This window comes from Bison bison, unplaced genomic scaffold (genome assembly GCF_000754665.1).
Source record: "Bison bison bison isolate TAMUID 2011002044 unplaced genomic scaffold, Bison_UMD1.0 scf7180017864314, whole genome shotgun sequence".
In the NCBI taxonomy this organism is placed as follows: Eukaryota; Metazoa; Chordata; class Mammalia; order Artiodactyla; family Bovidae; genus Bison; species Bison bison.
The window spans coordinates 1,211,695-1,226,811 of NW_011494886.1; the positions used below are offsets into that span (position 1 = coordinate 1,211,695).

Consider the following 15,117-nt stretch of genomic DNA (forward strand, 5'->3'; position numbering starts at 1 on the left):
TTGACTGTGTGCAGTCACAATAAACTGTGGAAAATTCTGAAAGAAATGGGAATACCAGACCACCTGACCTGCCTCTTGAGAAACCTATATGTAGGTCAGGAAGCAACAGTTAGAACTGGACATGGAACAACAGACTGGTTCCAAATAGGAAAAGGAGTACGTCAAGGCTGTATATTGTCACCCTGCTTATTTAACTTATATGCAGAGTACATCATGAGAAATGCTGGACTGGAAGAAGCACAAGCTGGAATCAAGATTGCCAGGAGAAATATCAATAACCTCAGATATGCAGATGACACCACCCTTATGGCAGAAAGTGAGGAGGACTAAAAAGCCTCTTGATGAAGGTGAAAGTGGAGAGTGGAAAAATTAGGCTTAAAGCTCAACATTCAGAAAACGAAGATCATGGCATCCGGTCCCATCACTTCATAGGAAATAGATGGGGAAACAGTGGAAACAGTGTCAGACTTTATTTTTGGGGGCTCCAAAATCACTGCAGATGGTGACTGCAGCCATGAAATTAAAAGACGCTTACTCCTTGGAAGGAAAGTTATGACCAACCTAGATAGCATATTCAAAAGCAGAGACATTACTTTGCCAACAGAGGTTTGTCTAGTCAAGGCAATGGTTTTTCCTGTGGTCATGTATGGATGTGAAAGTTGGACTGTGAAGAAGGCTGAGCACCGAAGAATTGATGCTTTTGAACTGTGGTGTTGGAGAAGACTCTTGAGAGTCCCTTGGACTGCAAGGAGATCCAACCAGTCCATTCTGAAGGAGATCAGCCTTGGGTGTTCTTTGAAAGGAATGATGCTAAAGCTGAAACTCCAGTACTTTGGCCACCTCATGAGAAGAGTTGACTCATTGGAAAAGACTCTGATGCTGGGAGGGATTGGGGGCAGGAGGAGAAGGGGACGACAGAGGATGAGATGGCTGGATGGCATCACTGACTCGATGGACGTGAGTCTGGGTGAACTCCGGGAGTTGGTGATGGACAGGGAGGCCTGGCGTGCTGTGATTCATAGGGTGCAAAGAGTCGGACACGACTGAGCGACTGAACTGAACTGAACTGATAGGTGCCTGGCTACCTACCTATATTCTAGGCCGTATGCTCTTTAAAGACAGTCCTGTGTCTTTACCTTTCACCATTTTACTCTACTGCCTAGCCCATAGCAAACAATAATGATGACTTTTAATCAATAATAATTTCTTAGATGAATAAATAAAGGTTTGGCGGGAACTAAGTTACTATTTTATCTTCCTGCCACAGTATTTTGTTCATTACCAGCATCTGTTTGATCCTTCCAGGCTCAGTGAACCCTCCAATAGATTCTCCACTCAATGCTACAGAATCTACCCTTGGCACCCAACCTTCTCTAGCCAACAGCATATCTCCTACAGGTAAGAATGTTTTTATACTATTTTACTTCCCATGAACTATTAATCCTTTAAGTAGATTGATAAAAAAATTTCAGAAAATTTGTATGATTCATGCCCCATTCTTATCTATGGAGATTTTAAATAAATATATTAAGTACTATTTTCATGGATTAAAAGAATTAGCACAACTTCCAAAGCCCTTCACTTTACTGCTGCTGCCGCTAAGTTGCTTCAGTCGTGTCCAACTCTGTGCGACCCCATAGACAGAAGCCCACCAGGCTCCCCCATCCCTGGGATTCTCCAGGCAAGAACACTGGAGTGGGTTGCCATTTCTGGCAAAACCAGGGTCAATAAATATTCAATGAGAAATTTAAATTCTGTATTTATTATTAAAGACATTAATAAATTGACAGTGCTCCTCTACAACTGTGCTCTCAGTAGGGTGTTGAAGAAATTGCTGTAAGTAGGGATCCTGTGGGCCATAGGTAGGTAGATAGTTTTAAATTCAAATCTCTTCTTGTTCAAATTAATTTTGACAAAATTGACTGGGATGAGGACTTGAATTCAGCCTTCCAATGGCATTATTAATAATGGAGTTCAGGCTGGGTCAGTGTTTCTATGGCAAAGGGATAGCAGTGAGTTTCAGAAGTTGGCATTGATGCAAACAAATCATAAATTTCCATGTCTGTGGCCTTTGTGTTTAATAAAGAACCAAGGTGACTTTCTCTAGCACAGAAAAGTATGTTCTACATAGAGTAGAAGTATGCTTTTTATTTCTTCTTTAATTAAAACTATCAATTTTAGCTCAAAAAGAGAACTGAAAATGGAGTAAAACAAAGCAGTCACTAGAAATGAACAATTTGTTTAGCCTGTAGCCTTTGACAGGTAGCCTGCAGTCACTGTCACAGGTTGATGGCGCTCAGAGAATGAAGCACGTGGCAGGGTGAAAAATGCCTGCAAATCACCCAATAGACATTTTGCATCCATCTATTTTTTCCTAGTTCTTAAGACTTTGTAATTTTCTCTCTTTTATGCTTCTTTTTCTTCCTCTTCTAGCTCATCATTCAGCAATAAACCATAGTAAATTATGATGTTCTTCATTCAACAAGCATTAGCATATTCAACAGTAATACCTTAAATCTCTCTAGTACTCTATGTGTTAGTTATCCATCGCTGTATAACAAATCACCCAAACAAAAATAAACTAGGTTTAACATATATATTGTCTCATGTGGTTTTACACAAGACAGGAGCAGCTTAGCTGAGTGTGTGGCTCAGGTTCTTTCATGAGGGTGGAGTCAGGCTGTTGGGCTACCGTCATCTGAAGGCTTGACTGAAGCTGAGGGCTCTGCTTCCAAACTTGGACACGTTGGCAGGAGGTCTCAGCTACTCACCACGTGGACCTCTCTACAGGGCTGCCTCTCTCTATGGCAGCTGTAATCCCCCAGACCAAGTAGTTCAAGAAACAGAGTCACCAAGATAAAACCCCCCTGACTCCTTATGACCCAGTCTACAAAACTGTACACCATTATTATTGCTATATTCTATCTGTTAAAAGCAAGTCACTACGTCCAGCTTATACTCAAGAGGAAGAGAATTGAGCTCCACCTCTTGAAGGAAAAAGTGTCAACGAATTTGTGTACAAAGTAAAGCAACCACATTTTATCACTTAGAAAATGTTTGCACCTAAAATTTGATGTGGTTTGATCTTTTTTATAATGAGAAGATCCCATAGACAGAGGAGCCTGGCAGGTTACAGTCCATGGGGTTGCAAAGAGTCAGACATGACTGAAGTGACAGAGCATGCACACATTCATAATGAGAGGCAGCCAGAGTAAGCATCACCATTCCCATTCCCACTTTCCAGATGGGGATGCTGAAATGCTGAGAGCTTAAGTGACCACATGACTAATAAGTGGCAAAGTTAGTGTTCACACCAAAGCCTTCTGAATATAAATCTAGTTCTCAATACATTAGATGCCATGTTTTTTCCAAGTGGTCTTAAAAACTTCATGAGGACAAGGATATATATGTCATATTTGTTTTGCTTCCTCACACATGCCTAGCACAGAATTGGCATGCAAAAATATTAGTTGAATAAGTGAATGAAAAAGAATAAATGAGACTAATGTTCCTTCACTATGTAGATATCATGTAATAGACTCTGTGAAGATAATTTGCTTCTGCCTTCAGAAAGATTGCTGTGTGCTTGGAGAGAGATGCACATATGAAAATAGTAAGTCCAAATAGTAAGGTGAAAAGTGCCATGTTTTATAGAATTACAATACTGAAGGAGAGGTCATCATTGTCGTGCTTGGTCACTCAGTTGTGTCCAACTCTTTGATACCCTTTGGACTGTAGCCAGCCAGGCTCCTCTGTCCATGGAATTTTTCAGGCAAGAATACTGGAGTGGGTTGCTTTTATCTTTGAGTATGGAAGGGTGTCTATGAGTTCATGAATCCAGGAAATGTTACAAAGGGAGATGAAATAAGCTGACCTTAAGTACATATTATATTTATTTGACAAGTTAAGAGCTTGGAAAAATATTTTAAACAAAAAAAATTGGGGTCACAAAGAGTCAGACATGACTTTGCAACTGAACTACAACAAACGAAAAGAACAGAGTGAGCAGTTGTGTACTGGTGAAGATATTCATGGGGATTTGAGAAAATATTGGTAGGTAAGTTCTGGTTAAAGGAGTGGGATTGTGTAGCAGAGAAGCAAGGATGAAGATTGGAAAATGCAGAATAAAGAGAGCCTTAAGACCAATCTAAAGATTCTAGTTATTATATCTTAAGAAATGGGAGGGACCTCATGAAACATTTTTAGAAAGGAATCGACATAATTCGTTCACCAAATGTTTATTGAACACTTACTGTGCACCAGATACTCTTCTAGGTGCTAGAAATTCAACAGTGACTTTTTCTCTTTTTCAAAAGAAAAAGAATCATGATGATATATCATGGTATATACAGTTTGGCAATTGAAAGCATAAGTGAATTTCTTCTAGCTCAGTTTTCTATGTGGTTAGTTGACATACACTACTAAACTGTTCCATCAGTTCAAATATCATTCTTATTTCTGTGAAGAAATTCAAGGAAAAGAAAAGGGTATTTGTTATTCTTAACGAGTCTACAATCTAAATATAGCTCTAGTATTAGAGAAGTTGAAAGAGCACAGTCAAAGAAACATATTTGGTTAAAGCAGGAAAAATGCTACCTCATCTACAATCGTACTAAGGTGACGTAGTTGGGAAATTCCTGAAAAATAAATATAGAGGCCAAGGATGCTACAACACAAGACAAAGAATTAATAGGGTCCAAAATGTCAATAGTGCCAAGATTGAGAAACCCTGTTTACTTTCAGACTCAAGTAGCTCAAGTATAATAAGAGTAGCTATTTCTCACTTTACAAAATCTAGACCTCTGTCAAGATAGTAACAAGGTTATGTTTGATATATTTTCAAACATTAGTGATTTTTATATGTAAAAAAAAACCCATGATTTAACATGGCTGCTTATATCTAAATGAAACTCACTTGCTTAGAATAAACATTGAATTATAACTGAAAAATCTAAATTTCATTTTGGCTATCCAGAGGATAATTATGAAATCACATGATGACTGGCTGCCTCAGAAGCTGGTAAGGTTCACCTTTGTGTTCTTTTAAGAAAGGAAACGGGATGGAACATGTCATGAAAACCAACTTCAAAAGGCTATGGTTTCATTACAAATTCTAAGATCTAGTGAACTGTATAATCAGTCATAATTATTAAGCTACAGATATTGTTGCAAACATCCAATTCATAGTCCTTTTCTCCCTAATGAAATTATATTCTTTAAACAAGTGTAGAAAGTAATGAAAACAATGGAACTTCATAGCCAACAGCAAGAGTTACTCAGGAAACCCCAGCTCAATTCAACCTGAATTAACGTGTTTTCTGAGTCCCAGCTGCTTTCTCAGCACTGTCCTAGGAAAAGACAAGAGGCTGAAAAGCTGAGTGGTAAAATAGGCACATGCCTGCATGGGACCATAGAAGACCCCAGACAAATGTAGAATGAGACAGTACTGGCGTAAATCCAGGTCTTTCAGACAAGAATACTGGAGTGGGTTGCCATTCCCCTCTCTAGGGGATCTTCCCAACCCAGGGATTGAACTTGGCTGTCCTACACTGCAGGCAGATTCTTTACCATCTGAGCTGCTAATGGTAAAGAAACTGCCTGCCAATGTAGGAGACACAAGAGACGTGATTTTGATCCCTGGGTGGGGAAGGAGGAGAAGAAATGGCAACCCACTCCAATTTTCATTCCTGGAGAATCCCATGGATGGAGGAGCCAGGTGGGCTATCGTCCATAGGGTCACAAAGAGTCAGACATGGCTGAAACAACTTAGCACATGCATACATAGCCTCAGAGAGCAGACCTCAGAAATGCCACCCCTGACACTGAAAATCATCCAAGACCTTCCTTCATTCAACAAGAAAACACTGAGTGCCAACAATGAGCCAGGAGTTTTTGAGGTGCTGGGCTTACAGATATTCAAGCTGGATTTAGAAAAGGCAGAGGAACCAGAGATCGAATTGCCAACATCTATTGGATCATTGAAAAACCAAGAGAGTTCCAGAAAAATATCTACTTCTGCTTTATTCACTATGCCAAAGCCTTTGACTGCGTGGATCACAACAAACTGCGGAAAATTCTTAAATAGATGGGAATACCAGACCACCTTATCTGACTCCTGAGAAATCTGTATGCAGGTCAAGAATCAATAGTTAGAACTGGACATGGAACAACAGACTGGTTCCAAATCGGGAAAGGAGTATGTCTAGGCTGTATATTATCACCCTGCTTATTTAACTTATATGCAGAGTATGTCATGAGAAATGCTGGACTGGATGAAGCACAAGCTGGAATCAAGATTGCCAGGAGAAATATCAATAACCTCAGATATGCAGATGACACCACCCTTAATGCAGAAAGCAAAGAACTAAAGAGGCTCTTGATGAAAGTGAAAGAGGAAGGTGAAAAAGTTAGCTTAAAGCTCAGCATTCAGAAAACCAAGATCATGGCATCTGGTCCCATCACTTCATGGGAAATAGATGGGGAAACAGTGGAAATAGTGAGAAACTTTATTTTGGGGGGCTCCAAAATCACTGCAGATGGTGACTGCAGCCATGAAATTAAAAGCCTCTTGCTCCTTGGAAGAAAAACTATGACCAATCTAAACAGCATATTAAAAAGCAGAGGCATTACTTTGCCAACAAAGGTCCATCTAGTCAAAGCTATGGTTTTTCCATTAATCATGTATGGATGTGAGAGTTGGACTATAAAGAAAGCTAAGCACCAAAGAATTGATGCATTTGAACTGTGGTGTTGGAGGAGACTCTTGAGAGTCCCTTGGACAGCAAGGAGATACAACCAGTCCATCCTGATGGAAATCAGTCCTGAATATTCTTTGGAAGGACTGATGCTGAAGCTGAAACTCCAATACTTTGGCTACCTGATGCAAAGAACTGACTCATTTGAAAAGACCCTGATTCTGGGAAAAATTGAAGGTGGGAGAAGGGGACGACCAAGGATGAGATGGTTGGATGGCTTCACCAACTCAATGGACATGAGTTTGAGTAAGCTCCAGGAGTTGGTGATGGACAGGGAAGCCTGGCATGCTGCAATCCATGGGGTCACAAAGAGTCAGACATGACTGAAAGACTGAACTGAACTGAACTGGGGTATAATGAATGAGACAGGCAGCCCCCAGCTCCACAGAACTTACAGTCTAGCCAGACCACTTGCTTAGCCTCCCATTTCATTGACCACTAGGTCATAAACCTTTTGCCTCTGCCCCCTATTTTTAGGTTTCAGCACAACTCTTGATCTGATGGCATTAATTTTTGATTTAAGCCCTCTCTAAAAAATTAGCTAATTTTTACAGTCTGGATCTTTCTACTTTTAGAAGTTTTGAAAGAAATATCAAATCTAGTCTGTTTCTAATCACTGGTCAAGCTCTGCATGTGAGCACACCTGATCCTTGGTGAGCAGAGAGTCAGACATGAAGGATACAGACTGAAGGAAGCATTACCCAGGGGATGCAATGAAACTACTAATTTATGAGAAAGCATGTCAGAAATGGATGGGGTCAAACTGGAATTAGATAAGATTAGTCTAACACAAATACAGGGCAAGCAGATCAGATCAGCTGTGGTCTGGATATTGGATTCTAAAGTTAAGAGAGGAGGATCCCTGACAGACACTGCAAGCCAATGAGAAGCCTCTGTGATTTGTTTGTGATAGCAACTTCCGACACCTTCTGTGGCCATGGCATACCTGGCTTTAAGGGTCAGGACACCTCTGTTGCTGTCTGGGAGTTTTATCATATGTATCCAAGCACCGAAAATTAAGAAAAAGAAATGAGTTCTGGGAGCAGGATGAGCAGAATCAGGAAAGTTGCCCAGGGGATCTGAAAAGAAATATACACGCATGTGGAAGAAAGATGAGAGACAGATCTTCAGACAATAGTCTTGAGCAAAGACATACAATGCATACAGGACATGGGAAGACAAGCAGGGTGAGTGCTGACAACTCTCGTTGGGGAGGGGGCTGCAAGTTGCTCAGGTGAGGTGGAACCAGGTGGGAATGAACTTAGGTTGTTTAGTTGCTAAGTCGTATCCAACTCTTTTCCGATCCCATGGATCTAGCCCACCATCCTCTTCTGCCCACAGAATTCTCCAGGCAAGAATACTAGAGTGGGTTTCCTCTCCTCCAGGGCAGCTTAGGTTAATGGGATGTGTATCTGGGCTGTGATCAGATCATCAACAAACAGCCACTATGGCTATTTTAATATAAGAAAAATGTAAGTAAAACAGAAGACCAAATGATGTAGATCGAAAGAGATAATGGTCTAAACTAAAATGGACGTATGTAGAAATGGAAAGTAATGTGTGTGACAGATGTCTCAGCAGGGTTTTCTGCCTAAATGTGGGAGAATAAATTAAACATTTTTAGTAAAACTATTGTACAAGGGTCTTCCAGGCTTTTTTCTACTAATTTTCCCCAATTTTTACCAACCGCTCTGATTGTATTGCACTACTAAGCAATAATTTTAATAATGTTTGTTAATATTTGGGTGCCTCTGGTGTGCCTGGCACTATTCTAAACTAGTTAATGTATTATCTCATTTGTTGTTGTTGTTGTTTAGTCACTGAGTCATGTCCAACTTTTTTGTGACACCGTGAACTGTAGCCCGCCAGGCTCCACTGTCAATGGGATTTCCCAGGCAAGGATGCTGGAGTGGGATGCCATGCCCTTCTCCAGGGATCAAACCCAGGTCTCTTCCATTGCAGACAGATTCTTTACTGTCTGACTGACTCCTCCCCAAAAAGCAATGGTATAAGTACTATCATTAACCCATTTTACAGATGAAGATACCAAAGCACAAAGAGGTTAATTAACTTACCCAAAGTTGTGCAGAAAGTGAAAGAGCCAAGATGGAACCTAGACAGTTAGCTTGAAAGCCTGAGTCTTACTGCCTCTGAGAGTACATGATGGGTGCTCAATAAATGTCACTGGACATTGAATAAATCCCTTCTAGTATGATGTTGGTATTGTTGCTATGAAAAGGTCAATATGACAGCTATGCCTATATTAATCTTTCCCTTCTCTAGACCAGTGCTTTCTGAGAAATGCAGCCTCCAGAAGTGGAGCTAGCATTTCCTCAGTTGGAAATAAATTGGAGAAAAATCTCCTTCTCCATTTGTTTTCCATTTTCCTCTCAACATCATTATACTATAATTCTTATTGCCCAGAGATATGTACAGTATCCAAATAAAATTTCAATGCTTTCCATTGAATCCTAGGAAATTCTGGACATTCCCTCTTTGTCACCATCATTCGCCTGGGACACGCATTACAGTTCATTAAGTAATTTCTCAATTCTTTCCATAGCTGTTGCACGTAAGTCAAGGGTAGCCTCCTTGATGACTGATTTACCTTGGGTATTTGTTTATTCAGTTTTCCCCCCTTGAGGTGAGTTACCTCTGGGGAAAAGCTATTGGAAATTCTTCAGTTCATTTACTAATTATTGAGTGTCTGTGAATGCACCACATGATGTGTGATGAGCTCTGTCCTGCCTACTGGCATCTTCCCCCATAGGGGGAAAATTCTTTCTGGACCAGTAATCCAGCAATACACACTGCCTTCAGTCCTTCAAGTGAGCACATGTTCCCCCTAACTATCTGCCTTCCATGGAAAAGAGTTGTATGTAAAAATTAAGATTTCATACCACACATCTTTTTTTGTTGACCTGGGGCTCAATATCCACCTTATCCTGATATCAGAGGTTAATGAGGCTGACTCAGATGTATTTAGATGTATTTGCTGACCTATATTCTTTAAAGTTCAATTGTCCAGCTAATGCCATTGTGGATTTAAAAGCTCTATTTTTATGCTGCAAGTGAATTGATGGAATATAAAATTACACATTTGTCAAGGAGACTGGGTAACTATGTCAATAAATGCTATGTCAATAGAGTGGAAGGTCAAGTGAAAACATTACTATTTGAGAAAATAAGTTAGATTTTTAGCTTTAAGTCTGCATAAAAGTAGGCAAAGTCATGGACAATTGAGCTTAATGAACCAGATCACTATGACAGTAGCAGCCTAAACTTACAAATAAATTTTACCTTTGTTTTTAGTTGAATAAATAAGGTAAACTGAGTAGCTTAGCAAAAAGAATAATTTTCTTTTTTCCTATCATTCCCTGTTCAAATGAGCACTGTAGAGTTTCTGCCTAGCTTCTGAAAGAAATTGTAGGTAATTTTTTTCCTTGGCTTTTTTGGTGATTTTTGTATAATAATTATCCGGTCCCTTTAGGTCACAAGAACAGATTTGTATCCATAATTTAAAAAGCAGGTCAGTGTAATGTCAAAATTTGAAAAAGTTAATTCAGAACTTCTGTCCTTCCTCTCCACCAAGCTTGGGTCTACTTCAACTGTGGAATCCTGGAATGTCAGGTTGTATCTTTTATGTGTGCGGTGGGGAGCGGAGAGAGGTTGCAGGTATGGTTGAAATTTCCTGGCTCCATCCTCTTCTCCACTCTTACTTTTTGGCTTGAATTTCTCTTTGGAGATCACAAAATGCAGAAAAATGAGGAGGGGTAGGTAAGGAAAGCTCTTCCTTGTCAGCTTTACTGTAATGTCATTTAGGTGCCGTAAGGATGAGGAAAATAAAAAGTGCTATCTTGATTTCGTGGCAGCACTTCATCAGACTTCTCACTAAGCCGTGACTGGCCTGCGGATGCTGTCCCTCGTGGGCCACGCTGTCCTTCAGTCTCCTGCTTCCTGCGCCCAGCACCGCCTGCCCTCCTCCCCACCACCAGCTAGTTTCTACTTGGGGACTTTTTTGTTCCTCTCAGTATTTTTGTTGGGTGAGATTTCTTTTTGTCGTATCCTGTTTTGTTTGGGAAAACATGTACCTCAGCTTCTGTTTGGGGGAAGTGCTCCTCTCCTCAGTATGGCTGTATCTCTCTTCTCTGTGCCCATTTAGCACTGTCACCCAAGCACCGACTCCCAGTGCAGCGTTTTTAGCCTGGCACCAGTCTTCTTTGTCCCACACTCCAATACACACAGGTCAAAAACTCTGAGGGGTCTCGTGAACCCACACTTCACTTGGCTAAGGTAAGGAAGCATATTCTTCTTCCCTTCCTCCATGAAAAGGGACTTGATTCACAGCTCCCTGACAACTCTCTCCAAAGAAATGCTCACCAGGACTGCTTCCATATGATTACACGGCCTTGGGGTGCATGATGGAACTGACAGAGCCCATTCTGCTCTAACTTCACATATCCTTCATAGCTGGTCTAGAACTCTACTTTAGAAGTGAAGATGACTTGCCATATAATATAATTCTTAGCCTTTGGGACCTCTCCTCAAACCAGGGTACAAAGAGTTCCATTTGAAAATTCTGCTCTGCGTTATACGTTAAAATTAGAAGAAATTCAGTGACACCAACAACAACAACAAAAAAGAAAGAAGTCCTTTCTTTTTTGAAGAAAACAGTCCTATTCACAATAGCATCAAAATAGAGTAAAATACTTAGGAATAAATTTGAGCAAGAAAGTAAAATACCTGTATACTGATAATTATAAAACACTGATGAAATATGCAAGCACATGAAAAGACATCTACTGTTCATGGATTGGAACAGTTAATATTGTTAAATTGTCCACACTACTCAAAGCAATATACAGATTCAAAAATGTATTCAGTCTCTATCAAAATTCCTGTGGTATTTTTCACAGAAATAGAAAAAAACAACCCTAAAATTCATATTCACAAAAGACGCCAAATAGCCAAAGCAATCTTGAGAAAGAAGAACAGAGTTGGAAACATAGAGCTGTGTTTCATTGCTAAGAACACAGAGTTCTCAAGTGATTGAGAAACCACACCCTGATTTCTCAATGTACTACAAAGAGGCAGTAATCAAACCAGTATGGTATATGCATAAACAGACATGTAGGCCAGTGGAACAGAATAGAGAGCCTAGAAATATACCCAAACTAATTTTCAACAAAAGTACCAAGAGTACACACTGAAAAAGGACAGTCTCATCAATAAACGGTGCCTAGGAAACTGGATATCCACCTGCAAAAGAATTAAATTGGACCCTTTTCTTACACCATATACCAAAATCATCTCAAAATAGATTAAAATTTAAATATAAGACCTGAAACTATAAAAATCCTAGAAGAAAACTTAGGGGGAAAGCTCCTTGACATCAGTTGGCCTCATCTATGACTTCTTTGATATGCCACCAAAAGTTCAGGCAACAAAAGCAAAAATAAACAAGTGTCCTACATCAAACTTAGAGAAAAAAAACAAACTAAAAACCTCTTGCACAGCAAAGGAAACAACAACATGCAGAAGCAATCTATGGGTTGGGAGAAAATATGTGCAAATCATATGTCTGATAAGGGGTTAAAACCAAAATATATTAGGAACTCCTTCAATTCAATAGCAAAACAAGAAACAACCTGGTAAAACATACACAAAAGACCCGAATGGACATTTTTCTAAGGGAGATATACAAATGGCCAAAAAGTATATGAAAAGCTGATCATCATCACTAATCATTAGAGAAATTAAAATCAAAACCACAATGAAATATCTCCTCTTACCTGTTATCCAAAAAATTAAAGGTATCCTTGTGTTGGCAAGGATATGGAGAAAAGAGAACCCTGTACACTGTTAATGGGAGTATAAGACACAGACAGTGGTCATGTATGGATGTGAGAGTTGGACTATGAAGAAAGCTGAGCACCAAAGAATTGATGCTTTTGAACTGTGGTGTTGGAGAAGACTCTTGAGAGTCCCTTGGACTGCAAGGAGATCCAACCAGTCCATTCTGAAGGAGATCAGTCCTGCGTGTTCTTTGGAAGGACTGAGGTTGAAGCTGAAACTCCAGTACTTTGGCCACCTGATGTGAAGAGCTGACTCATTGGAAAAGACCCTAATGTTGGGAAATATTGAAGGCAGGAGGATAAGGGGATGACAGAGGATGAGATGGCTGGATGGCATACCTGACTCGATGCACATGAGTGTGAGTGAACTCCGGGAGTTGGTGATGGACAGGGAGGCCTGGCGTGCTGCGGTTCATGGGGTCACAAAGAGTCGGACACGACTGAGTGACTGAACTGAACTGAAGATGCAGACTTTAACTGCAAATAGTATAAAAAACATGGAAAATGGTTTCTGAAGTTCCTCAGAAATTTAAAAGTAGAACTACTGTTTGATGCAGGAATCTCTCTTTTTACTATATACAGAGAGGAAATGAAATAAGCCAAGTTTAAGAGATATTTGTGCCTCCATATTCACTGCATTATTCACGATAGCCAAGACATGAAAACAGTCTAAGTTCCCATTGACTAAAAAATATATATGTGTGTGTATATATATATGTGTGTGTGTGTATGTATATATATACATATATATATATATATATATATATATATAATTTGACCTTAAAAAAGGAGATCCTGATGTGCAACATGGGTGAGCATGGTGTACATTATGCTAAGTGAAATAAACCAGACACAGAAAGCAAAAGGACTACAGGATCTCACTTACATGTGAAATCTAAAAAGAGTCTACTCTGGAAGCAGAGTATAATGGTAGTTACCAGGGGTGAGGAGATAGGAAAATGGGGCACTGTTGGTCAAAATGTACAAAGTTGGAGTTAAGAAGGTTTAATAAGTCTAGAGATCTAATGTATAGCATGATGAATAGCTAATTATACTGTAATGAATGTTGGAAATTTACTGAGAATAGATTTCATGCATTCTCATCACGTATACACAAAATTAACTGTGTAAAGAGATGACATATTAATGGGCTGAGTGTAGAAGTCATGTTACTATGTATATGTATATCAAATCATCCTGTGTACACATTCAGTTCAGTTCAGATCAGTCACTCAGTCGTGTCTGACTCTTTGCAACCCCATGAATCGCAGCACGCCAGGCCTCCCTGTCCATCACCATCTCCCAGAGTTCACTCAAACTCACGTCCATCGAGTCGGTGATGCCATCCAGCCATCTCATCCTCTGTCATCCCCTGATCTCCCTGCCCCCAATCCCTCCCAGCATCAGAGTCTTTTCCAGTGAGTCAACTCTTCACATGAGGTGGCCAAAGTACTGGAGTTTCAGCTCTAGCATCATTCCTTCCAAAGAAATCCCAGGGCTGATCTCCTTCAGAATGGACTGGTTGGATCTCCTGTAGTCCAAGGGACTCTCAGGAGTCTTCTCCAACACCACAGCTCAAAAGCATCAATTCTTCGTCACTCAGCCTTCTTCACAGTCCAATTCTCACATCCATACATGACCACTTGAAAAACCATAGCCTTGACTAGATGGACCTTTGTTGGCAAAGTAATGTCTCCGCTTTTGAATATGCTATCTAGGTTGGTCATAACTTTCCTTCCAAGAAGTAAGCGTCTTTTAATTTCATGGCTGCAGTCACCATCTGCAGTGATTTTGGAGCCCAAAAAAATAAAGTCTGACACTGTTTCCACTGTTTCCCCATCTATTTCCCAAGAAGTGATGGGACCAGATGCCATGGTCTTCTTTTTCTGAATGTTGAGCTTTAAGCCTACTTTTTCACTCTCCTCTTTCACTTTCATCAAGAGGCTTTTTAGTTCCTCTTCACTTTCTGCTATAAGGGTGGTATCATCTGCATATCTGAGGTGATTGGTATTTCTCCCAGCAATCTTGATTCCAGCTTGTTCTTCTTCCAGCCCAGCGTTTCTCATGATGTACTCTGCATACAGGAGACAGGGATCAAGACCATCCCCATGGAAAAGAAATGCAAAAAAACAAAATGGCTATCTGGGGAGACCTTACAAACAGCTGTGAAAAGAAGAGAAGTGAAAAGCAAAGGAGAAAAGGGAAGATATAAGCATCTGAATGCAGAATTCCAAAGAATAGCAAGAAGAGACAAGAAAGCCTTCCTCAGCAATCAGTGCAAAGAAATAGAGGGAAACAACAGAATGGGAAAGACTAGGGATCTCTTCAAGAAAATTAGAAACACCAAGGGAACATTTCATGCAAAGATGGGCTCGATAAAGGATAGAAATGGTATGGACATAACAGAAGCAGAAGATATTAAGAAGAGGTGGCAAGAATACACAGAAGAACTTTACAAAAAAGATCTTCACGACCAAGATAATCACGATGGTATGATCACTGACCTC

General features: G+C 40.0%; 1 protein-coding gene across 1 annotated transcript in view; it reads left to right on the plus strand.

Annotated features, from left to right (window-relative positions):
- The window catches only part of CD96 (CD96 molecule), a 95,792-nt gene that overhangs the window by 51,425 nt on the left and 29,250 nt on the right, over positions 1–15,117 (plus strand). Inside the window, exon 8 of the mRNA XM_010852725.1 lies at positions 1,306–1,398. Coding sequence (XP_010851027.1) covers positions 1,306–1,398 — 93 coding nt within the window. The remainder of the gene's footprint in view (positions 1–1,305; positions 1,399–15,117) is intronic.